The sequence below is a fragment of the Pieris brassicae genome, chromosome 2 (genome assembly GCF_905147105.1).
Source record: "Pieris brassicae chromosome 2, ilPieBrab1.1, whole genome shotgun sequence".
Taxonomy (NCBI): domain Eukaryota; kingdom Metazoa; phylum Arthropoda; class Insecta; order Lepidoptera; family Pieridae; genus Pieris; species Pieris brassicae.
This window is the reverse complement of record NC_059666.1, coordinates 17937613-17960917: the sequence shown is the minus strand read 5'-3', so window position 1 is coordinate 17960917 and position 23305 is coordinate 17937613. Positions and strand designations below refer to the sequence as shown.

At 34.9% G+C, this 23305-nt stretch overlaps 4 protein-coding genes across 8 annotated transcripts in view; 1 reads left to right on the top strand and 3 right to left on the bottom strand.

Moving 5' to 3' along the window:
• On the top strand, positions 1 to 726 carry LOC123720262 (histidine-rich glycoprotein-like). The gene has a single exon (XM_045676802.1). It carries the CDS (start codon positions 1 to 3, stop codon positions 724 to 726), a length of 726 nt encoding a protein of 241 aa, XP_045532758.1.
• An 833-nt stretch (positions 727 to 1559) lies between these two features.
• On the bottom strand, positions 1560 to 2336 carry LOC123720712 (histidine-rich glycoprotein-like). The gene has a single exon (XM_045677436.1). The coding sequence runs from the start codon at positions 2334 to 2336 to the stop codon at positions 1560 to 1562; it is 777 nt and encodes a 258-aa protein (XP_045533392.1).
• Positions 2337 to 5223: 2887 nt separating this feature from the next.
• Positions 5224 to 5964, bottom strand: LOC123720574 (histidine-rich glycoprotein-like). The gene has a single exon (XM_045677245.1). It carries the CDS (start codon positions 5962 to 5964, stop codon positions 5224 to 5226), a length of 741 nt encoding a protein of 246 aa, XP_045533201.1.
• A 1433-nt stretch (positions 5965 to 7397) lies between these two features.
• The window catches only part of LOC123720838 (E3 ubiquitin-protein ligase Ufd4), a 29278-nt gene continuing 13370 nt past the window's right edge, over positions 7398 to 23305 (bottom strand). For 3 of the 5 annotated variants that reach the window (XM_045677624.1, XM_045677627.1, XM_045677625.1), the window contains 26 exons: positions 23099 to 23291; positions 22609 to 22822; positions 21933 to 22232; positions 21314 to 21511; positions 20749 to 20987; positions 20346 to 20499; positions 19906 to 20044; positions 19606 to 19775; positions 19123 to 19257; positions 17741 to 17842; positions 17345 to 17457; positions 16816 to 16951; positions 16179 to 16319; positions 15689 to 15878; positions 15270 to 15519; positions 14852 to 14931; positions 13918 to 14116; positions 13144 to 13284; positions 12741 to 12864; positions 12378 to 12570; positions 11930 to 12057; positions 11520 to 11635; positions 11028 to 11241; positions 10300 to 10541; positions 9601 to 9745; positions 7398 to 8979 (listed from right to left, as the gene is read on the bottom strand). In XM_045677624.1, coding sequence (XP_045533580.1) covers positions 8842 to 8979; positions 9601 to 9745; positions 10300 to 10541; positions 11028 to 11241; positions 11520 to 11635; positions 11930 to 12057; positions 12378 to 12570; positions 12741 to 12864; positions 13144 to 13284; positions 13918 to 14116; positions 14852 to 14931; positions 15270 to 15519; positions 15689 to 15878; positions 16179 to 16319; positions 16816 to 16951; positions 17345 to 17457; positions 17741 to 17842; positions 19123 to 19257; positions 19606 to 19775; positions 19906 to 20044; positions 20346 to 20499; positions 20749 to 20987; positions 21314 to 21511; positions 21933 to 22232; positions 22609 to 22822; positions 23099 to 23291 — 4394 coding nt within the window. In that variant the 3' untranslated portion in view covers positions 7398 to 8841. The remainder of the gene's footprint in view (positions 8980 to 9600; positions 9746 to 10299; positions 10542 to 11027; positions 11242 to 11519; positions 11636 to 11929; positions 12058 to 12377; positions 12571 to 12740; positions 12865 to 13143; positions 13285 to 13917; positions 14117 to 14851; positions 14932 to 15269; positions 15520 to 15688; positions 15879 to 16178; positions 16320 to 16815; positions 16952 to 17344; positions 17458 to 17740; positions 17843 to 19122; positions 19258 to 19605; positions 19776 to 19905; positions 20045 to 20345; positions 20500 to 20748; positions 20988 to 21313; positions 21512 to 21932; positions 22233 to 22608; positions 22823 to 23098; positions 23292 to 23305) is intronic. The other 2 variants (XM_045677626.1, XM_045677628.1) reach the window with 2 other exon arrangements.

The following is a 23305-nucleotide window of genomic DNA, read 5'->3' as shown; positions in this document are numbered from 1 at the left end:
ATGAAGGCAGTGCTTGTAGCGAGCTGTTTGCTCGTTATTCTTGGCATATCTTTAGCACGAGACCTCAGGGAGGAACGGTTCGATGACCTACAGATTGCAGCCTCGAACCACCACGAGAAAGGTGGCGGTAAAGAACATCATAAAAGTCACCACCACGGGCATGGCGGCAAGGGCCATAAAGGATACAAGGGCCATCACCACCACGAACATGGGAAAAAAGGTCACCAAAATCACGAAGGACACAAAGGAAACCATGGTGAGCATGGAGCTCACAAAAAGCAGCATCACCACGACGATGGCCACTACGTAAAGCACCATCATGGAGAAAAAGGAGAAAAGGGGCATTCTTTCGAAGAAAAGGGCCATTTTCATAAAGGTCACTCAATAAAGGGTCATCATGGACTACACAAAATAGATGAGTTTAAGAAAAATAAAAAGTTCCATGAGAAATTTGGAGAGTCAGGATTTGAAGAGGGATACGGCGGTCACCATGATGAGCACGGGCACAAAAAGGGGGGCCACTTTGCTAAGGGGCATAAGCACGGAGGCCACCATGAACATCATCATGGAAAAAAAGGGTCCCATGAGAAGGGAGGACACCACCATGAACACAAGGGACATCATGATGAAGGCGGCCATAAAGAGCATCATAGTCATCACCACGATAATGGGAAGAAAGGAGAACATGAAGTCCAGAAACATTGGGGCTTTAAAAAAGAACAATAATTTGTACCAGTAGTTAAAATGGTGTAATATATTTTTGTAATGTTTTTTTATTAAAATGCATTTAATTTAATATTTTTGTTACAACTATTTAATTAACATTATTATTAATTAGTGGATTCTACTAGAGATACCATATTATTAATAATATAAATAATCAAAACTAAACAAACAATTTGGCACATTTTGCCCTAATATTATTATAACAACCATTAATATCAACACGACAGTAGTCACACATTAGCGCAAATGATTCGTTAATGTAAGTAATTAGCGAATGTCACTCAATAAATGTCGCATTAAGTAACAGTTGCTCACAGCGTGAAGGATTTAAAGTATGTCGCATAGAGCAATAAATCTAGTGTGAGGTGTGACACTAGTAAGCCCCACATTTGCCCGTTAATTAGTGTAGAAGCGTTATCAGTAGATTACGCCCTCAAACAAATTGAACATTTTTCGAGTATGCAATTAAAGAAAGAGATACTCATATTACCATGAAAGAAACGAATAAATGTTTCACCTAGTGTAAAAAAAAATTCGCTGTAAAAATTTATAAGATGAGTTTATTATATGTCATAGACTTATGCCATTTTAAGTTTATAATTTTATGATTCCTATAACTAAAATAAATAATATGTCTTAAAATTACGTCTTTTTTTTATACGCCATAATGAAACAAAAACGAATGATTATTTTTTTATATTCAACAATTATATTTTTTTAAATAAAATAACATTTAAATAACTATCTTTACTAAATAAATAGTTGACCAGATGTTAATATTGAGAGCAGCAAGCCTTGTAAAATCGCTAATTGTTTCGCTTTGATTTAGCGGTCTAGTGACCTTTCTTATATCCCCACTTCTTATGATGTTCATTGCCTCCTTTCTTAGCGTGATCACCATGGTGATGATGATGTTCATCGTGTCCTGCGGATTCCTTATGGCCTTTATGCACATGGTGACTCCCGCCCTTTTCGTGATGGCCCTTTTCCCCATGTTCATGCTCGTGGTGGTCGCCGTGATGATGGCCCTTATGGTATTTTCCACCCTTTTTGTGACCATGTTCCTCGTGGAAGCCTCCGTGTTTTTCCTCGTGTCCAGAATCTCCATCTTCATCAAAGAAGTGCTTGTCTTTTTTGAATTCATCTAGTTTATGGATTTCATGGTGGCCTTTTGTTGAATGTCCTTTATTGTAATGTCCTTTTTCTGCATATTTATGTCCTTTTTCCCCCTTTTCGCCCTTATGGTGTTCATCATAATGTCCATCTTCATGGTGATGTTTTTTTTCATGTTTTCCATGATCATCATATTCTCCCTTATGTTCTTCTTTGTCATGATGTCCTTTTTTACCCTCTTCATGGTGATGATGTCCCTTATAACCTTTATGACCCTTTTCACCATGATCATCGTGATGTTCAGCGTGGTGATCCTTTCCGCCACCTTTTTTGAACTCATGATCCTGGGGTTTCTCTGCTTTTTTATGTTCAGAAGCAGCATCGATCTGATCTTTATCTTTGTCGTAAATCACATCTTTTTTTAATGACTTTAAGCGCCTCGCATCAATGTAAGCGACGTAAAATAACAATAGTCCTAATAATATTAATGACCTCATGATCGGCCAGAACTACTAGTCTGGATTGATTCAGTGTACTTATTTCTTAAATTGACGAGATAACTAATTTCACAGCCGTTTTATATAAATCGTTGTGTAACATTATAAAATGACGAATCTTAGTAATCTATTGCAGCTAGTATTGTGTCTGTTTCGAATCCGATAGTCTTGCTGTTCCATATTGAATTATTATTATTTCTATAAACCCACTACCAGCTTAATAAGCTGACGCGCGCGTTTTTGGTGATTTGGAGAAATTATTCAACCTCATTTTTAATGAATCTAAAGAGGATGCTAATTACACTTTCCAGAAGCCTAGCTCAGTCAGACACTACTCGGTTTGTAGGAAAGTTTTTTAGAGCATTTGTATTATATTGAGTAGTCTTCAGTTTTAAAGAACTACCCTTCAAAAGTTTTCAATTCCTGGAACATTATAGTGGCCAGTGAGGATTTTATAGGTTTCAATGAGATTTCCTCTTTGAAAATACTACCTACTTCCTAAATCGTGGTTTTTCTTTGAGCATATTAATATCCTTTATAAAATAAGGATCCCAAATGCTGTAGCATACTCTAATAGTGGTCTATTGAAACATTTATATATCTTTAAGAGTATTCTTGGTGAGAGGCATTTGAATGATTTTCTCACTAAATAGAGCATGGAATTAGACTTTTTTTACAATATTCATGATGTGACATACCCATTTCAAAACATAGTATTGTGCAATAGTTTCCAGTCAGTCGCATTAAATAAACGACACAAAAGTAACTTGGTACAAGTTAAAACTAGAAACATTGTATCAAAGTTTCTTGTTTAGCAAGTATAAGCTAATAATAATATTCAAATTACTAACAGTAGTAAAGGTAATGACGGAAGATAAAAGCTTTTTAAGTGCAATTATTCCCCGTCTCTTAAACATTCTTTCTCCGTGTATTCATCATAAGAACGTCTTGGAATTTTGGCTACGTATGTATGGCTAGTAATTAAATAAAACTTCTTTAGCAGATTTAAACGCAAATTTATCTACATATTATTACTTTAGTTACAAGTATAAATCAATAAAATCGATCTGCAACAAAAATTATGTGCAATCATCGATACAAAAATACATTTTTTAAGATGAGGTTAAATATAATCAATTTTAAACATGTTTGGTGTTCTCACAACCTTGCAAATTAAATACTAATTTCCATTTGATAGACAGAGTTCAGGGTGATGCATATAGCAAACATAAGTGTTATTCCCAGAGCTAGATGCTGTAGTGAAAAAAATCTACCAGAGTTCAGCCCTGCTAGTGCGATTGTGACTATGTACCCAGTTCCTCATATAAAAACTACAATCGAGCAAAAAGATACTTAAATTTTACAATGTGTTACATCACGTTACAATAGCCATAAAAGGGCTACGTAATAATTTTACGGTCGATCAATTATTACAGGCCGCTGACCGTTATAATATATATTTAATTATTTACATACTTTTATTGTACAGGTATCCAATAACAATTACAAAGAAATTATGAATTTCGATTTGATTATCGCACAAATGCAGCCTTACGTTTTTACGTTTAAATAAGATTACGTTCTCTATATTATACTTAATTAATGAAACTACTTGTAGGTTTACTTTACAAATATATACATATATATAAATACACTTGTATCTAGTTAATTAGATATAGTAGAAATTTATCACTTCTTATGCTTAAAACACCAAAAATCTTTCTTTAATTAAATATAGAGCTAGAGGCATATATATGTAGATATAAATTCAAATACACATTATTATGTTAAAAAGACCTATAATAATTATAACAATCAATAGCGACACGACTTTAATAGACTATTATGAGGTAAATTGCCGACCACTTACAAAGAAATTAAAGGAAAACGCTTAATTAAGGAACATTGAATATTTGAAATGATCAATAGTAATAGGTTTTAGACAACAATTACATATTAGCGAGGGTATTGGTCTATAAAAATACAAACGAATAAAAATACTCTTCCTACAAATATATGCAAGAGATAAAGGTGGACTTCCAAGAGAATATTGAATTACAAAATTCATTTAATACTGTTTTAACAGAAACCGTTTGTTTCTGTTAACTTAAACTATACAATTATAATTAAACACAATATTTTTTTAACTTATTAATTTGTGTAGATGCTGGTGCAGTCTTAAAGGTATTCCAACATTATTTTAGTATATTTTAAAAGATCACAAATAATTATTAGATAGTAGAGGACTTTTGACAGTAACTTTTTTATTTTGCTAACTATCTAATCTAGATAATTATCGCATATTTGAGCGTCGTACTAAAAATTGTACATAGCTACATTAAACATTAATTAACAATTAAATGAGAATAAGTATATCCCACTAATTATGTTGCCATCTCGATAGCAACATTAATATAACTTCTGTCGAAAACAAATATTTCTTTGCGACTAGATAGCTGGGAAATACGGGCCTTATCAAAGCTTTCATAATTGATATATAAATAAAAATATTAAACATAAAAATGACCTCTAAAAATAAAAAAATGATTCACCGTATGTATTGTGTCGACTTATGCAGTCAATTTGCATGTCTTGTATTATTTACCCTTTTTTATGCTATAATTATAACTAGTGGTCGTAGCCAGTAGGTATGTAGAAGATCAGCGAAATACTTATTAACATTTACTGTGCGTGTGTAACACACGCACATATCCAGTCTGTATATATCTGTTTTAGATGTTTACACAAGGGCTATATATGTAGTTAAAAAATATATATTTTTTAAATTTATTATCAAACAGCAACAGTAAAAAAATAACAGTAACAGAAAAAAATATTATACGTAAACTTATCTATGGGGCAGTTGCCGTCGGTGGGATTTTGGCCTTTATTTGTGCCCCTTTTTAAAGCCCCAGTGCTTATGGTCTTCATGACCACCCTTCTTTCCATGATCATGATGATGATGATGATGCTCATGATGACCTCCTTCATCGTGATGGTCCTTGTGGTCATGATGGTGTCCACCCTTCTCATGATGACCTTTCTTACCATGCTCGTGATGGTGATGTCCGCCATGCTTGTGTCCTTTATGGAATTCACCGCCTTTCTTATGGCCGTGCTCTTCGTGATGCCCGCCATGGTGTTCATGGTGACCACCGTCATGATGATGATCGTGGAAATGCTTTTCCTTTTTGAATTCGTCGTGTTTATGTACTCCGTGATGTCCTTTTGTGGAGTGTCCTTTGTGATAGTGTCCCTCTTCGTGGTGACCATGTCCTTTGTGTCCCTTTTCGCCATGATGATGCTCATGGTGATGGCCGTCATCATGATGATGGTGTTTCTTATGTCCGCCATGTTCGTCATGATGTCCTTTGTGTCCTTCGTGGTGATGGTGTCCTTTTTTACCATGCTCGTGATGATGGTGACCCTTATAACCCTTATGACCCTTATCTCCGTGGTCATGGTGATGATGAGCATGATGTTCGTGTCCACCACCTTTGTCCCATTTGCCACCATGTCCTGAAGCAGCCGTTTCAAGATCGGCATCCCGCTTCTCCCGAGTCACTTCCCGGCAACTGACATATGCCAGCGCCCCTATCAATATACAACACCATAGTATGCTTCTCATGTTGCCACTGTATCCGTAAGGCTGTGCTGAAGAACTGATAATTTATGTCGATGACAATTCATTTTTATAGTAACTAATTCTTTAAGTTAGTACTTGTGTAATTTAAAACACCAAGGTTGTAACTATGTCGTAGAGGCGAGATACGACTGCATTGCGCAGTGGGACCCGTTGTCCGAACGAAACATTCATAAAAAACGTGCTTGTTACTGGCGTCGGTTGCAATGTGAACAACGCAATATTTCCCTCTAGTGGTTTCAACTTGAATTTTCTCTATTTTTTTCAATATAAACAGATGTGGGTTTGTTTTGTACGTTTAAAAATCGTTTTAAATATTTTAAGCGCGAGATTAAAAATCTTGAGCCGAGTGAAAAGGAGAACATATAGTTGAAAATATAAAATAATGAATGAATAATATGATACCAATAGCTTATTATTATGGATGTCTGTATTGAATAAACTTAGATTTTTTCTTTAAACGTGTTGTCACATCCATTATTATTAAGAAAGAAAGATGGTCTTATATGTTGCAGGTGCCTATGCGTTTTGTTTCATTTATTTTACTTTTATTGATAGAATTCAAAGAATTCACTTCACGGTTATTATTTTATACGTATACAGACTATATCAGACAGTTAAATTAACTGAAATCGACCTTAGTACGTAAATTTCCTTAGATGTCCGTTCATTTTTTGCAAGAGGTTATTTTATTTGCCTTAAGTATCATTTGGAATAAAGAGCCAAAGTTGTAGTATTTTTACTAATAGAAAGCCACTTTATTTGTGTGGCTATATATTACAGAAATATGAAGACACTTTGTCGTGGTAGTCCGATTTGAAAAGTAAGTCCGTGAAAAAACAAATCAATGATTAAGTGCTAGAACTTGATGATGCCTATAAAAAATCTGCGACAGCAATTGATAACTTTATATTATACAAAAACTTGTTTTTTATATAATATAAAGTCTTTGTCGCGTCTACCTGGCTTTCACTAATATCTAGAATGATTCGTGAGGAAGGTACAGGCGAAGCCGGGACGGGACATGGCTAGTTTATCATGAACTTATTAAATAGAACAAATCAACATGTGTGTGGTGACGAGTTTCTTATAGGTATACCTTAAGTAATTCCCCTCCCAATTCTTTTTTTATTCGGTCTAAACATAAAACGACTCTTGATTCGACTATCTATAGTTATTTATAAGATGCTACATAGAGCAATTTATATATCTTAACAAATTATTTTGTTAACTGCGTTTATAAACATCCACGGGAAAAGCTTGGACGTCATGGACTTGTGCGAGTCTTGATTTAGATGTATATTATCCTCTTTATTCATTTATTATATTTAAAATGTCATAACATATATAAATAGGTACACTAATTTCTCAGAAAAGTTTACTCGGAACAAAAATAAATAAAAACAAACCATTTTTTTACTTAATTTATTCAACAACAAATAGCAGAGTTCATTCTACAAAATCCTAAGTTCTCATTAATACCGTAAACTTAACGTAATTTTAAAACTAAATATATTTTTTTATAATATTTATAATCACAAGAACAACTTTCAGTTGAAAAAAAAATCAATTAACTTAAAGATTATACTGTGTTAAACACTTTTGAAATCGCAATTTTAAGCTAATGCTTGTCAGTCCTCGTATTGAAGTAGAAATTTCGATGAAAATACCGCCTCAGCCCGCTAGAAATCAAATTGGGATCCCGAGCAGATGAACTTAAAACTGATGCAGATCTTCGCTCAATGACATAAGAATTTTGGATTCGCTTAATATATTTTTTAGACACTCTTCACTTGCAATCTTTCAATAATTTTGCTTCAAAGTATGAATAATACATAAGATTTTTTGATAAAGATTTTAGTTAGAAATGTAGAATTCATCTCCGATAAAAATGCTTAAATCTATGTTATGAATGCAAATCGTTAAACAGAGACTTATATAATATAGCCTCGAGACAATTATTTAGAAAAATACACACTTAAGGCAACAACAATGTTCTTACTGAAGTTGAAATCTTTTATATTATTATGCAAGCGAAACGCAAGCATTTTTATTACTATGACTATTTTAACTATGTTGCACTCTATTAAATGAAACAATAGCATTTTACAATTTACATAATTTTGTACGTTAAGTATGTTCAATTCGAATTTTACAGTTTGCCAGTGGCTTAGTGAACTCCATAAAAAGTACCCATACAAAAGATATTGCTTGTCATTAACCTGCATATAACTGAGGAATTATACTAACATGATATAATTGTTATGTATACAAATCTTTATCTACATCTGAAAAAGATTTATTGGTAGATTAATATCCAACAAATGACAATATTCTAGTAATTCTGGAGCCTTGTCTAAAAATAATTAACTTTAAGTCAAATTTGGGTGGTTTCAAAATCACTACGCCAATGAACGTACGTATTACAATGAAATAGCGTGACGTAGGATGTTTGAATATTTTTAATTTTAGAATACTACGCTTGTTGCCATGGTTACCGTTTATAAACGAAACATCGTAACCATGGTAACAAACATGGTATCTGTATTGCACAGAATAATAAAAAAAAATCTTTGACGATCAGAGTTTTTAAGGAACGTATTAAGGCCGACCACTTGAAGAGATGACACGGCTTTCGTTAGCGGTAAACGTATGTGTATCGCAGGACCTGGCTTCGACTCCCGGCACTAGAAACTTTTTTCAGAGTTAGTGGCCACAGATGACTTTACAAAAACGATCAATAGGTGCCAACTTAAGACCATTACATTATTGTTATTCGTTTACATGCCATTAAGTACGGAATCTAAGCACGCTTAATGAAAAGAAATTAGTATCCGAAGTATTCAAATGTCTAATATGACATTAATTCAGGTAGAATCCTCGTTCATTGGTCGCTGCGAGTAATCTCTCACGAAGAACCTCTTTGCAGGAATATTCTGGCAGTTTCAGATAATGTACGCAAGTATTAACCGACGGGTAAGATCCATCGCCAGCATCCACCTGGAACGGAAATATATATTTTATTTAAAAAACTTTGCCAACGGGCATTACAGTAAAATTTTACATCTAGAAATGAACAATAATAAAAATATAAACTGATTGTACAACTTTTAATAAGCAAACACAGCATTACACATAATAACTATTACAGAGTGAATTCTACAAACTATATTCATGTGATTTAAAAAGCGAGAAATATCAAAGTTAATGGAAAGGAAATTTAAATAATCATATTAAATAAGCTTAAATAAGCTTATAGTACGTTGAACGAAGAAATTTATAAAGGATCACTACAACAAAACAGTAATATGGCATAAAAACTTTTTTTTAATAAAAAAAAACCTTCTGTAGCTGTAACGTCTGTATCTGTATTTCATATAAGTATGCAATAGCGTGAATGCCGCCGAACAAATCATAATATTTTTTTGGCTATGAAAATAACTGCCTACTCAAATATACTATAAACATTACTACTTGGGAGGTATAACCATATATATATTTAATCTTGATATTCCTTTCAGGTACAAGTGTTATTTTTTTTAAATAGTTGAATTGAAATAATAAAAAACCAAAGACAATATACTATTTATCTTTGCCAGTACGTTGTTAATTTTTAATTACCTTGCGAACAACTGTCAGTCTAGGATGAAGATTAGCCAATCCACCGGGCGGCAGACTGCTGCAACCGGTTGCGAACTGAAGGAAGGCCTTGCGCTCGCGTTGAGACATTTCTACCAGCACTTCTACTAGCCGTAGGAAACCCGGACTGCAAAAAACAATGACATTCAAATGTAACAATTTCAAAAATAAATCATGCTGTATTATATTCGTCTGAAATTATTTTATTATAATAATGTTTCCTTTTTAGATTAGAATTTATTTTATACTTGTATAAAACAATAAAACTAACATTAAAAAACAGGGGCGTTATAATCTTTTAAGGTCTGATTTTGAAAGAAAACATTTTTTTTATTATTTTACATAATTTTAAATTTATGTAAAATAATTATAAGTTCATAATAATACAAATAGCTTTAATCCGGTAAAAAAATTGTTTTCTTTCAATGTGTACAAGCCAAGTTAACCAAAGACAATACTAAGTCTGATTTTTGTATTCTGTGTCTGACAGACGGTGTCGACTCTTTGAGTCAAAGGCATACTTCACGGTACGAGCGAGACACATGACACATATACAAAACAAAAAGTTGGCGCACAGCCGGTGTTCATACCTACGACCTCAAAGAAGAAAGTCGCCACTCGGCCTTACAACTAATTGGGGAAACTGTTTAAAGTATTCGACAAGAGTTAGAAATAACTGACCTATCACGCGTGTATCCCAGCTTAGGCTCCGTGTACTGAAGGAGATGGTCCCTGGTCCACACGGGCCCGCGTTCGCCGCAGACCAGTAAGCGCAATTCGGGTGGTGAGAACGCGCGTAGACGTCTCGGCGGAAAAACAGCGCCAAAACCACGTCGGAACTCAGATATTTGACGCTGTACGCCGTCGTTGACCATCCAACGAGCGCTTAACGTTGCGTATTCACGGGCGTTGTGGGGACCCACCTATGTAAAAAAAAATATTTTTAACTAATGTTACATTTTGATTAAGGAAGCGTTCAAGTATTCCGTCACGCAATTTTTGGAGATTCTTGCCCCCCCCCCCATGAAAGGCGCCGTAACGTTTCTGTTTCCAATAGTAAATCGTTTCGTGACTAACTCCAGTGACTCTTTAAACCTAAAACTTACCATTACCATGTGTTGTAAAGTACTGGAAAGTAGAAAATAATATTAACAATAACGCGTAATTCAATCCCCGCCCCGCATCGTAACGTTTTACAAGAGGATCCTTCCCCCCCCCCCCAGAATTCCTTACGTAATACTTGAACTTAATGTAAATTAAATTAATATTACCTAAAAAAATAAATGGAGTAATTTAGGAAAATACTGCGCAATAATAATACATAAATTTAAGCATTTAGTCACGTAAATATCAGTCTTTTATAATACACCATTTAAATCTAATCTTTTTTGAATTGTTAAATTTCCTACCTCGATATGTTCTCCGCCATCGCATAGCGGCTGAATTGAAATAGATGGATCGCTGTTGGAAGCCACGTGTGTCATGGTCAGTGAAAGCTCCTCGAAGGTGGCGCCCTCTACCAACAACGCGTTAGATTTTCTATCCTTTTCAGCCTCATTTATTGAATCATCTTGTTTTATCGCGTCGTATTCGCGAGCAGTTTCTATTACGCTAGTTAGGAACCTGAGAATACGTTTGTGTTTTTATTATTGCGAAAAGATAAAAAATCTATGAAGAATGAAAATTCTTGGAATTCTTGAAAAATTGGACGGTGCCTGGATCAGGATTTAAGAGTTTAAGGTAATCAAAATAATTCATATAACAATAATGATCATCATTTTCATTTAATTTCTTAATATTTAATTAAGAAATTGAAACGGTTGCTATTGAAACATTATTATAAATCATACCACACTGTATTACGCGGAAAACTAATTTTAAAGTAAAAAAAATATATATACCTATGTCTAATGGGATCAACTTCCTCCAAATGTTCAGCAGTGAGTTCTTCTCCGCACATTATTCGCAAGAAAGGCTCCGATAATGGTAAATCGACTAGACGCCCATCTTGTAAAACCTGTAAATATAAAGAATTAAGTACGACCTCGTATATAAAATTATATTTTCAAAATAAATTCAAATTCTGTATCCACATAGTTAAAAAGTTTGTAAAGGCATTGCAATCAATTATGAAAAAAACCAGAATCCAAAAATATCAACATCGCCACAATTAAAACAAAAATGTAATCCAATAAAAATATCTGCCAACTTGATATGTTTTATTCTGACGATTGCTAAACATTCGAAACGTCGAATTATATAATAAATTCACGATAGATATATGAAAATGACTTTTCTAAAAAATTCTTACCTTAGCTAAAAATACTCCTAGGAACCAGAAATATTTGCAAACTATATCACAGATTGTTGATTGTTGCGGCAACGGCGCTGGGAATAGGCCCCCGGCGCGGGACACGTAGTATCCGATCGGTTTTTCTACTGAAATTTGAATGTCATTTTAATTCTTTCCTACGCATATTTAGTATGCAGGAGACCTTTAATTCTATGAAGTAGTAAATGATAATAATAATGGTTAGATATATTTATGCATAAATGTTAAGTAAATAGACTACTATAAAAAAAGATTTCAATGCTGGACAAATAATTTGATTATACAAAACCATATTGGATATAACACTATCGTTTTTAAATCTGCATTTAAAGTAATATTTTTACTATATTGAATATGAATAGTCATAAAGTATTAGTCTAATAACTTTTCAAACATTTATTCTGTATCATGTTAATAAAACATTTACCCTCAGGCACAGTGATATGTGGCGCGTTATTTTCGTGCGTATGCGCATCATTTAGCCACATATTGAGATCAGTGCGTTGCAGTTCAGCTGCTACGAGTGCGTAGAACTCGAGGGTAGGACCCAAACCGGTGCCTTCTTCGCCCTCGAATTCCACTTCTAGGACCGATTTCCGCCCTGCGTGGACGCGCATCACCTGAAAATAGATTACATATTAAAACAACGGAAATAATTCAAGTAAAAGTTCTGAGACAATCTATCCGAAGGCTAAAATAAGTTTTTTTTAATAAAAGAGTTTGGGTATGACATTGTAATAAAGTATAAAATCATGTCTTACATTATAGACATTTTATTAAAATACTTTACCTGCATAGCAGATCGCAGCAAATGAGTATCCCGTGGTATTCTTACACGCTCGTGTCTTAATCGACCCATTCGGAACTCTGACGCTTCTAGATCCGCACGACGGGGCGACACAGTGTTACCGGCCCTTTAAACATTGTGTCTTAAGCTTAGCTTAGCTTAATTAAGCTTAAAGAATTTAATTTTTAGTTACTCGAGGAATTTCTAATCTAATCTTCCAATATATCTATTAATTTAATTATATAAGAAAAGCTTAAAGTTTAAAATTTCATATACAAATAAGATGTTGGATAATAAACAAACAATGCCGTGATCTCCCAACGAGATGGGTTGACATAAATTTTCATTACTTTAAATTTTTTTTGCTTCTTACTGAAAATAAGTTTCATAATAGAGCTAAATATACCTCTGCCTATCCAAAGCCCGATCGCGCTGTGCCTGTAGCCAGACTATCGTTCTTGATGTACCAAATGCTGTACAAGCGAAGAACATCTGCCTAGTCTCCAGTGGGAACAGGAACGGACACCAGTCGTTCAATTGTTGGCACCTAGAAGAATATTTCGAAATTATTTGAGGTATTACTGGACAGTTTGATGTTTTATAGCATTGCAAAATAAAAAAATTAAGTAATTTTATGGTATTTTTGTAGGTCAGACACTAACCGTCAGTGTAAGGTCAAGGGTTTTGGTTCATTTTCGGAAACGAACGCATCTATCATGATTGACTATGTAAGTGTAGGGTTCCTTGGTTAATGGGGGTGCTTTAAATAATAGAGGTTTCTTGGTTTACTCTATATTAACCACTCGCGTATTACAATAGAATATGAGCGAAATAATGACGTGTTAATTGCTATGTACCGAATGAATGCAATTTTTAAAAGTCAAAGAGAGTCGTCTGGCTATGCACTCGGGGAGTAACTCCGATGATTTAGGAAATCGTTAAGGTTATAAGTAATCAAAGTGTATAGCCATGGAACGTACATACATAGGAAATCGTCATGCTTGTAAATGAGCCCAATGTGCGAGCCTTGTCATGTATATAGGTATCATCACGCTTATAAAACTAAGAAAGCCTGAGTGAGCAATATGTACAGCCTTGGTTCGTACAGTAAGTATATGTGTAACTAAGTACGTGTATTACGTATGTGTGCGTGTACGTTTTTGTTTATACGTAAACCTACCATCTAGGTGCAGCTGCAGCAGCAAGAGTGAGAGGCTCTTGCAACTGATGGTGCAACTTTGTGGTCAACTTGGCTGAGAGCAATGCATGTGGCGGTAAGGAAGGCACGACTGCTTGAAGGCGCCGAAGGACGCGCACACAGCACGAGATCATGGCGCCACGTTCTGCTTCCACACAACAACCGATCACACCGCGCTCAACTGTTAATAAAAATTAAAAACTAAATAAAAATCTTTATTATAATTAAACAAATGTAGTAGCAATTAATTAATTCTCCTAAAACCTAAGTAACTCACACGGTTTTAAGGTTATGATTGTCAAGACCAGTCTCGTTATATTGAAGAGACTATTTATCACGTTGACCAGGATGGCTAAAGAGCACTCTACATATCAAGTTATGTAATAAATTCGCGTTTATATCTGTTAGTTTAATTTAACAGCTACAACTGCTTTCTCTTTCACATTCCTCCTAATTTCAAAAAATTTCACTTTTATCATCTCTTCTTAACTTTACATACATCACATACATCACTGTTCTTCTTTTGCAATACCATTCATTCGTCACGTCAACGATAGATAATGCAGTTTCATCTTAAATGTTGTGGATAATAAATACTCTTAAAAATTTGTACTTCCATTTAAGTTTAAGTGGTATGTACCGTTGCAACCTGAAAATCACTATATCCTTTAAGTCACGTACGTAATTTGGATATAAAAAACCCACCCACACACACCGTTTAATATTAGGTCCTATGAGTCCTGTACTAATAGTGCATAAAAACAGGACAGCTATAAAAAATCAAGACAAGAATTAAACGGTTTGTTTATCATCGTGTGCTGCCGAACCGTATTATTAACAATATATGTTATACTTCTACCATAATGAAATACTTTAACAAAAAATTTACTATTTAAATTAAAATACATGGACATACCCGGATCGGCTGGTTCGTCTTCCTCAGTATCGTTCGAAGGCGTCAACGTGTCCGCATTATCCACCTCCTTGTACGTTAAGCTGTAATATATACATGGATAAAATCTGCAAAAAACATTCACTACGCCATATAGACTTACCTCCTAAATTTAAAAATCCCGGCAGCATACAATATAGTACTAGACTGTATATATGTCATAAACTATGTATATATATTATATATACATATATGCATCATTCTACATGCTATAGTAAGTTGACAGACTTTCTCTATAATTTCAAGATTTCAAATATCGAAATTATTATAAAAGGACTAAAATTGTTGGTTTTTAAAAGCTTATGAAAACTATGGCCAACTCTGTTTATAAAAGAAAAATCTAATGTCTAACGTAATCTAACTAAGAAATATTTGAACTTACGTATACGTTGTATCTCTATGCGTATCGTGTGCGGGCAGCTTAGCGTTAAGTGCCAAAACTGCCCGATAGAGTGTCCAAGACGGGTTATCTAAGGGCAGCGACACACCGCCAGACGTTAGTGTTAATTTAAGCGATGGCAGACGCGTTGCAGGGTTATTCAAATTTTCCGTGAGTGTTGCGTCACTTCTGTTTGCTGAAGGCTCCGACGGCTCTTCCGCATCCGAGTCTTCATTTAAGGGTATATCGAGATCTATGGATAAAGATTGCACATTATTTTGTCGAGTTATTCTCGAACAATCGAACAATGGTAATTACAATTAACAGATTACATATAGTGAAGCTAGTGACTGTGATAAGTTAGTATTAAATAGACATCGGCTTATGCAAAATAGCAAAATTTTCTAGATTAGGCAACTAACCGACAGTCTGGTTGAGGTTCGTCCTTCCAGGTCTCGGATCAAAAGCGGGTATGAGCGCTGAGAACTGTCGCTTGAGCACGAAGTCGTCATCCCAGGGCTTGCGTGCGCGCCACACAGGATTCGAACCACGCTGTACAGCTTCTAGGGCTTCCTCCTCCATTAGAGATAAAAGATTACGGGATACCTGCAACTGTTACATACCATTGTTAGTTAACGAAAAATTTGTATTTTGCACATAAAAATAATACAACACAAGTTGTGTACGAATCCAGGAAATAATAGTAAGGAAACCTAAAGAACTTTATTCCGCTTTGATATAATTAAAAAGATTATTGTTAGAAAAAAAACTGGAACACAAAAACGTGAACGCATTCACTGGGCTTATGTTCGCAACATTGGCTATTATTTAAATTTATTTTTTGTTTTGTTTTAGTACTTAAGAAAAACTTTGTCCGTAGGACATTTTGAAATATTCACTAAAAATACTTACGCAAGTAACTCTAGGTAAGTCTTGGTAAGTGGTTTCGTTTTCTTTGTCGCTATCGAGAGCATCATCCCCATCATCATCGTCTTCCAATTCTGTCAGTAAGGCAGGCGCACGACAGGACTCCAAGAAATCCTCAAGAGACACCTGTAATACCACCAATCTCTCATGACTCGTAAAAAATTAAGAAAAAAAAGATGAACAGCGTATATGAACCATTCTGTATATTTTTATTTACACACTTTTAAACATTGTAATAAAATATCTTGATAGTAGTATAATAGTTAAAAGAACTTTTGCGCAACGACTCATATATCGGGAATTTTAAAACAAATTAAATATATAAATCAGGGCCTTTTTAGGTCTGGGCCTCAGATTTCTATAATTTTTTCGTGATCATACGTCAATCTAATAGACAAGTAGGTGATCAACAGATCATTTTTGCGTCTAAGACAAGTCGGTTTCCTCACGATGTTTTCCTTCACCGTTCGAGCGAATGTTAAATGCGCACATACAAAAAAAGTGTATTGTTGTCTAAGCCAACAATACTCTATCACCATAAATAAATACAAAATTAAAAAAAAAACATTCCATAATTTTTGGGTACTAGTAATTAATACTATTATTTTAAAAAATACTCAACCTGTTCACTCTCGCTGGATGTTGAAGTGAGTGATAAGGTAAGCGCATTCTGTGCGTTCGGCGCAAGGGATGGGTAGCTTTGTGCGGCCGAAAGTAGGCCGCCGGGGAAATTACTGGACAGCGCTAGACGTACCAAACTATAAAAAAATATGTCTTTAGAATTTCAATTTCAAACATTTAATAAAACCAACTTATTGTGTACTGTAATGTTTTGATAAAGATGTTCTTTGTTAAGAACAAATTATTCATTCTAAATTTCACCAACATCACCTTGATGGCTGGAAATCTTCCACAGTCCATTTTACAAGGCATTTTCTTTTGCAAACTAGCGAACTGTGGAATCGCCACCCAGCGGGGATCTTCCTTGAGATATACGACCTCCAACTCTTCAAAATTCGAGCGTACCTACTCCACCCTCAAAGGCCGGCAACGCACCCACTAAAAATAGGTGTATATGGGCTGCGATGACTGCCCTTTATGGGCGTTCCGCAGGCTCGTTTGCCCTCTATTATATAAAAAAAACAACTTACCTAGGGAATAAGCTACTGGGGTTGTTACGGTTCGACCTCTGTTGGTTGGAATTGTTTCTGGACGCACTTGACATTCGTCCAACACCCAAGGATTCCAATAAACGAGCGGCACCCTGCAGTTAACACATAATTGATTACATATCAATATTAACACAAAAAAACTGTTCGTTTTTTATTCATTCTAGTGATTCGCTAGTGAAACAATTATGATAAAATACATGCATATTTCCATTTTCATAGTTCTTTAAAAGGTTAAAATTGATTTTTGAGACGGTTAAAAAGTTATTAAAACTAGTTTTCGATCCAATTTAATAAAGTACATAGCTACACTGATAAGGGGACAACTACTTTTATAGTATACACGAGGCTTGTCCTTAAATGAAAAATGCTTTTTACCTGTTGTGTCAAATCTGGCTCACTAGCACTCATTGTGCCGCTTCCTTGTCCATCATTTTTGTGCTCCACATATTGGCCATCGCTGTTCTCGTTTTCTTCACACTTAAATATATAAAAGAAACGTTACGCACATAACCCGATATATCTTAATATATATAAATCTCCTGTCACGATGTTTGTCCGCGATGGACTCCTAAACTAGTTAACCGATTTTAAATTAAATTAGCACACCGTGAGCAGTCTGGTCCAACTTAAGAGATAGGATAACTTAGATCTTTAATTATAGTCGCAATTTTATTTTATCGCAAATTATTTGTCTATAATTAATTGACTGTCACAGTTATCTCTCAACTCCAAAAGATTCTAACAGATGTCGATACTTTTCGACTGGATTGAGTAAGTAATCAATAGATGGCACTGCTATGGTAAACCGACAAACGTGTCATATAAACTACAATTCAATATCATGATAACCACGTGTTATTGAGGCTAAAGTATAAATTAAATTTATTTTGTAGTAAACGAAATACCGTGAAATTCAATTATTTCTACTTTTTTAAATTTTGGTGTTAGCATAGCCAACCACGTGTTACTTAAGTGTAAATCAAATTCAAATAAATTAGTGACGATGATACAGTGAAATTATTCTTTCGTGTCACGGTATTAAGGCCAACTAAAACCACATTAAGGAGAAACGAAATTCGCGGGGTAGCTAGTAATACTATAAATGTTGCTTGTTATTCAGTTATACATGCGATAATAACGTATAATACACTACTTGGAAAAAATAAACACAATTTATAAAAATAATCGTACATATGCTACAAACACAAATACAAGATAAATTCTATCAACAATAATAACACTTACTACATAATCAATGACTGTATCTACTGAAAAATATCCTCCCTCATGTTCTGAGACATCATCTTTATGCGCTTTAATCGTTATGTTATTACGTATACGCATGTATACGCGAACGTAAAACGTCATCATAAATTGAATTATTCACATTCACGTGCACTTCTCTTAACCTTATTTATTACAGCATTTAGTTTCAATATTATATATAAAAAAATTGATTTTTTTATCTCCACAACGCTATTGCGGTCGCTTAAATCCAAATTGGATTGATGTCGATTTTATTAGATTTAAAACTTCATAATCTATTTTTATTAATAATAGGAATTTACCATTGAGCCGCCCATTTAATATCATTAACAATGTTTATTTTATTTTCTTAACAGTTGCCCACTCAAAATACAATTTGGTGATGTTAAACTGATAATATATATTTTTTTAAATAAGCATCTAATATTTAAAAAAATAACTTTTAGTATTTACGTACGCGAACGTGTCTCAGAACAAGCGGGCACATATACCTGTATGTGCAGTCTGTTAGCATTATTACGCAGCGTGTGCAACAGGGTGGCGGGTAAGGCCAGCAACTCGCTCGAAAGCAAGGCGTTGGCGCTATTCCGCTGAGCCTCACCGGAACTGCGTCGGCGACGCTCCTCCTTCGTAACACACTCTACACTATTTATAGGGCACGCGATCGAGCTGCTACTAGTCTTAACAGTTATACCCGTGTTTAAGGCTTCTGAGCTTAACGCATTGTTATTCGATTAGTAAATGTGTTAAAAAAGTTCTTAATTTCAATCGATCGTCAATAATAAATATGTGAAAATTTTAAGTTTACACACGAATAGTATTAGTAAATAATATATATACAGATATTAGGGTTCATTATCACATATAAAAAAAGTTATCGACCTTTTAAAATGTAATTAATTCTATTCTTACGAGCACGTTAGACAGTTTAGTACTAGCAACATTTAATCTCGAACAATATATACCGAACTCACCTCCTGACTGTTAGATTCCGGTACCGGTTCTTTGGCTGGGTATGGTTTGGTTATATCAGTAATACTAGTAGGCCCCATTTCCATATTCGTTAGAGAAGTGTTCGCTAAATCTGCCATACAGTTGTTACCTTCCGCACCCAGAGTTAGCGATTCCACGATTGTGGCGAGATCTGTCAAAGTTTTAAACGTTTAAAATCTGTGTGACAATTGACTCCTTTATGTGAAAGGGTTGTCAAACTTTGGGTACCAAAGTCTGGATTCTGAATCTTCCCTTAAGACGTATAATTCGAATATTATTACCAGTATTAATATGGTGCGTGGAGTTATTGATAGCCGAGAGATCCGTAGCGTGCATACGCGGTCGTGTCATATTACTGGCCATCTCCTCTCCTGATATGTTATCAGCCGACGATGCTTGCTCCGTAGACGCAACAGAAACCTGAAATATTTGTCAAATAATTTAATTCGTTTTGCTCTTTGTTACCCAAAATATAAAAAAAGTAAAACACAACAATAATCAATATGTATAACGATTTGTTAAAAATACACATTTATTTGTGTCACACAAACAAGGTTAGTAGATTCATATAACGGTAAATAACTTAAACAAGATCTCAACATTTATATGGAAACAAATTAAATACTTTAGTGAAAATATAATAATAATACTGTACTTCCTCGATAAATCGAGTATAATCAAAATTCTTCAGCTTTATAACATTAGTATTGAAAAGTCATACCTGGTTATCATTATTAGTAGCATCCGGTAAACTTGGTGTTGAGTGACTCTTTCGCGAGCGTGCGTTTGTATTATGTTCGTAGCCTCCCACTAACTTTAAGTCGAACTTTCCGTCCGCACCCATACGATACGAGTTACGGCCACCATGGTCCCACCTTTAAAGTGAATAAATAACATAAAATAAATCCGATTTTTGTATGTTTAAATATTTTTACCCGTTTTATGTAGTGGACAATGTGCACAACAACAACATTTGATTAGCGGAGGCAAGCGGATAGAAGGCAAGGCGCCCATTGACACTCACACTACCAGAAGGTTCGCAAATTTTAAAGCGTCTTAAATATGTATTTTTTTATATTGATTGAATTATTACTTGGTTCTTTAGTTTCTTTTTTTATTCCTACCTAACATCAACCCATCCGTTGTGAAGGTCAGATGTGACAGTGCCCATAGCTGGTTGAGCGCCATCTTGATCCCTCCACTTCCAATCGGGCCCTCTAGCGACTCTTGCGCCTACGCACACGCCACGTGCATTTCGAGACATTCGACGCGTACGACTTCCGCTCCCCGTGCTAGCTGACGTCACTGCTACGCTCGTGGGACCGCCTACTTGACGAGGTACTGAGTCGATAACGCTTATCACCTAAAGAGAAAATTATCATTAGTTACTATAATTAGATTAGGTTAAATATTTTATGTATGGATACAAATGCATAGATAGTTGACATTTAAATAGTTAAATAGAGGTGACAAGTACTAAAAAAACAGTTTTTTCAAACATTTTTAAGGCAGCTTCATCAGGATCATCATCTTAAAAATTATCAGTGAAAAAGTTTCAACGGTCCTGGAACAACTAATAAAATCATCAAACGATAATTTTCTTTACAAAATCTTTAAATTTATTACAAAAATCAATAAAACGTGATTGTAACAGCAATAGTTTAAGAGAGAAGGAGTCTTTTTACATACCTTTCCGTAGACCTCGAGTCCGGACAGCGATAGATAGTGACTCTGTCCCGAAGAATTCTTCCCATTTTGTTGTATGCGAAGATATCTGTACGGTATATCACATCGCACGCGCCACGTTGCCGTACTACCAGGCTCTTGCAAGGCCTGTTCGTCTGTGTGAGTCACCAAAGTAGTCCACGTCACACCATCCACTGACATCTGAAACAGATACAAACATGATTACTGCTAAAGATCTATTTAAAACTGTTCATAATTAAAATAAGGATCAAAATATATACAGTTATAGAATTTTATATATTGTGTAAAATGTGTGTTGTAAAAACATTAACATCTATATAGGTAAACAAAATGTGTATGGACCTAAAAAAGCGGTTACTGTAACTTCATAAAGGCTTCAAACGGAAGACTAGGAACAAAATCACTCTTGAGAAATAAGACCTTTTCGGCTTCATCAAATTGCTCTGCAAAAAACTTCAACAATCTGGACTGCTACGGATATTTGTTGTATATAATTAAATTAGCCACATTCAAATTTGATTCCACTCAACATATTATAAAATGTATTAACTTCGAATTGTTAAATTATAGATAATTTTTAATAAAATTGACATCCACAAACCTGGAACAACCAGTTCCTTAGCGCAGATCGCCCGTACCCGCGCGCGTGTCGCAACGTATACGCAGTGGGGATCACATTGAGGCCGAGGTCTAAAGCTATGAAAGCACGTCTATCATCATTTGTATGGACATTCAACGGTTCTGGTGATCTCGAGAGGACATCTTCAGCTCTCCCATAAGGTAATTGTCGGCCATCCGATGACCAAACGCTGACAAGCGCGTGTGCGCCTGGATTTACCCATTCGCAAGTACCACCATTGCTTCCGATGAAGTAAATTATGCCGTTATCATCGAAATCGTGCTGTGGATACAAAAATGTGTTTTTTTACAAAATTTATTTAAATATCATAAATCGTAAAATTAATTCTTAGTATTGTCTTTTGTTAACATAGCTTTTACTCATTGAAAGAAAACACTTTTAACAGTGATGAACGAAAAGATGACGGGTTTTTGTAGAAATGACTCACGGTGTCCTCTATTTTCTCGGATTGTTTGTCTTGGGGTTTTAATTGTTTATTAAAAATTAATTCTTGTTTCAATCAGGTAATTTATCATAGTATAAAAACACAGAATTATTGTAAATTATTAAATTAAGTTTTTTAGAGGTCTTTGACCTAAAACAGACTCACACATAAATAAAGCTTTAATGGGTTATAAATAAAATTTACTATACTTACGTCATACGTGAAGTTAATTGGTGCTTCCGACTTTATTCTCTGAACAAAGTTGTATGTAGATCGCTCCATATCGTACCATTGACGCGCGACAGATTTAGCGAGGAAACGCTCCAATTGTCTAATAGTCGTTAAGGCCTCGACTCTAAGATTACGGTTGCCGTTGTTCGACGTTGTGTCTTCGCTGGTATCGTCATTTGCACGTTCCACACGAAGCCTGAAATTTTATTAGATATATAAGGCTCTAGTAGAATCGAAAACCTGCTAATTTAAAAGTAAAGCGAAGAACAAAGTATTTATTTTGTAATAGCTGCAACTGGATAGTATTAAAAGTTCTATCAAAAAAAAATTGACAACACTGATATGCATAATTATTTGAACGTACCTATCGCTGTATATGTATATCCCACAAAATTAGGACAAACACGTGATTAAAGAAACAAATAGACGTACATCAAAAAATATGTGGACACGCTCAGCGATTTTTACGTACCTAATACGCTTAGTTAGATGATGTAAAGCAGAAGGGTGTGTTGTTGGTGCATCCAGTACAGGCGCAAGTACCGGAAGTCGTTCCACACTCTCTAGCACCGCGACAAGCCGCGACGCGACCGTGGCGCCAGTGTCTCCCTCCATTAACCACTCGCGAAGAATGCGCTCGCGCTCAGATAGCTGATTTGGTACATCTGAAGCGGAAAAA

Coding starts and splice junctions, on each gene's coding strand:
- LOC123720262 (XM_045676802.1), top strand. CDS start 1: ATGAAGGCAGTGCTTGTAGCGAGCTGTTTGCTCGTTATTCTTGGCATA.
- LOC123720712 (XM_045677436.1), bottom strand. CDS start 2,336: ATGAGGTCATTAATATTATTAGGACTATTGTTATTTTACGTCGCTTAC.
- LOC123720574 (XM_045677245.1), bottom strand. CDS start 5,964: ATGAGAAGCATACTATGGTGTTGTATATTGATAGGGGCGCTGGCATAT.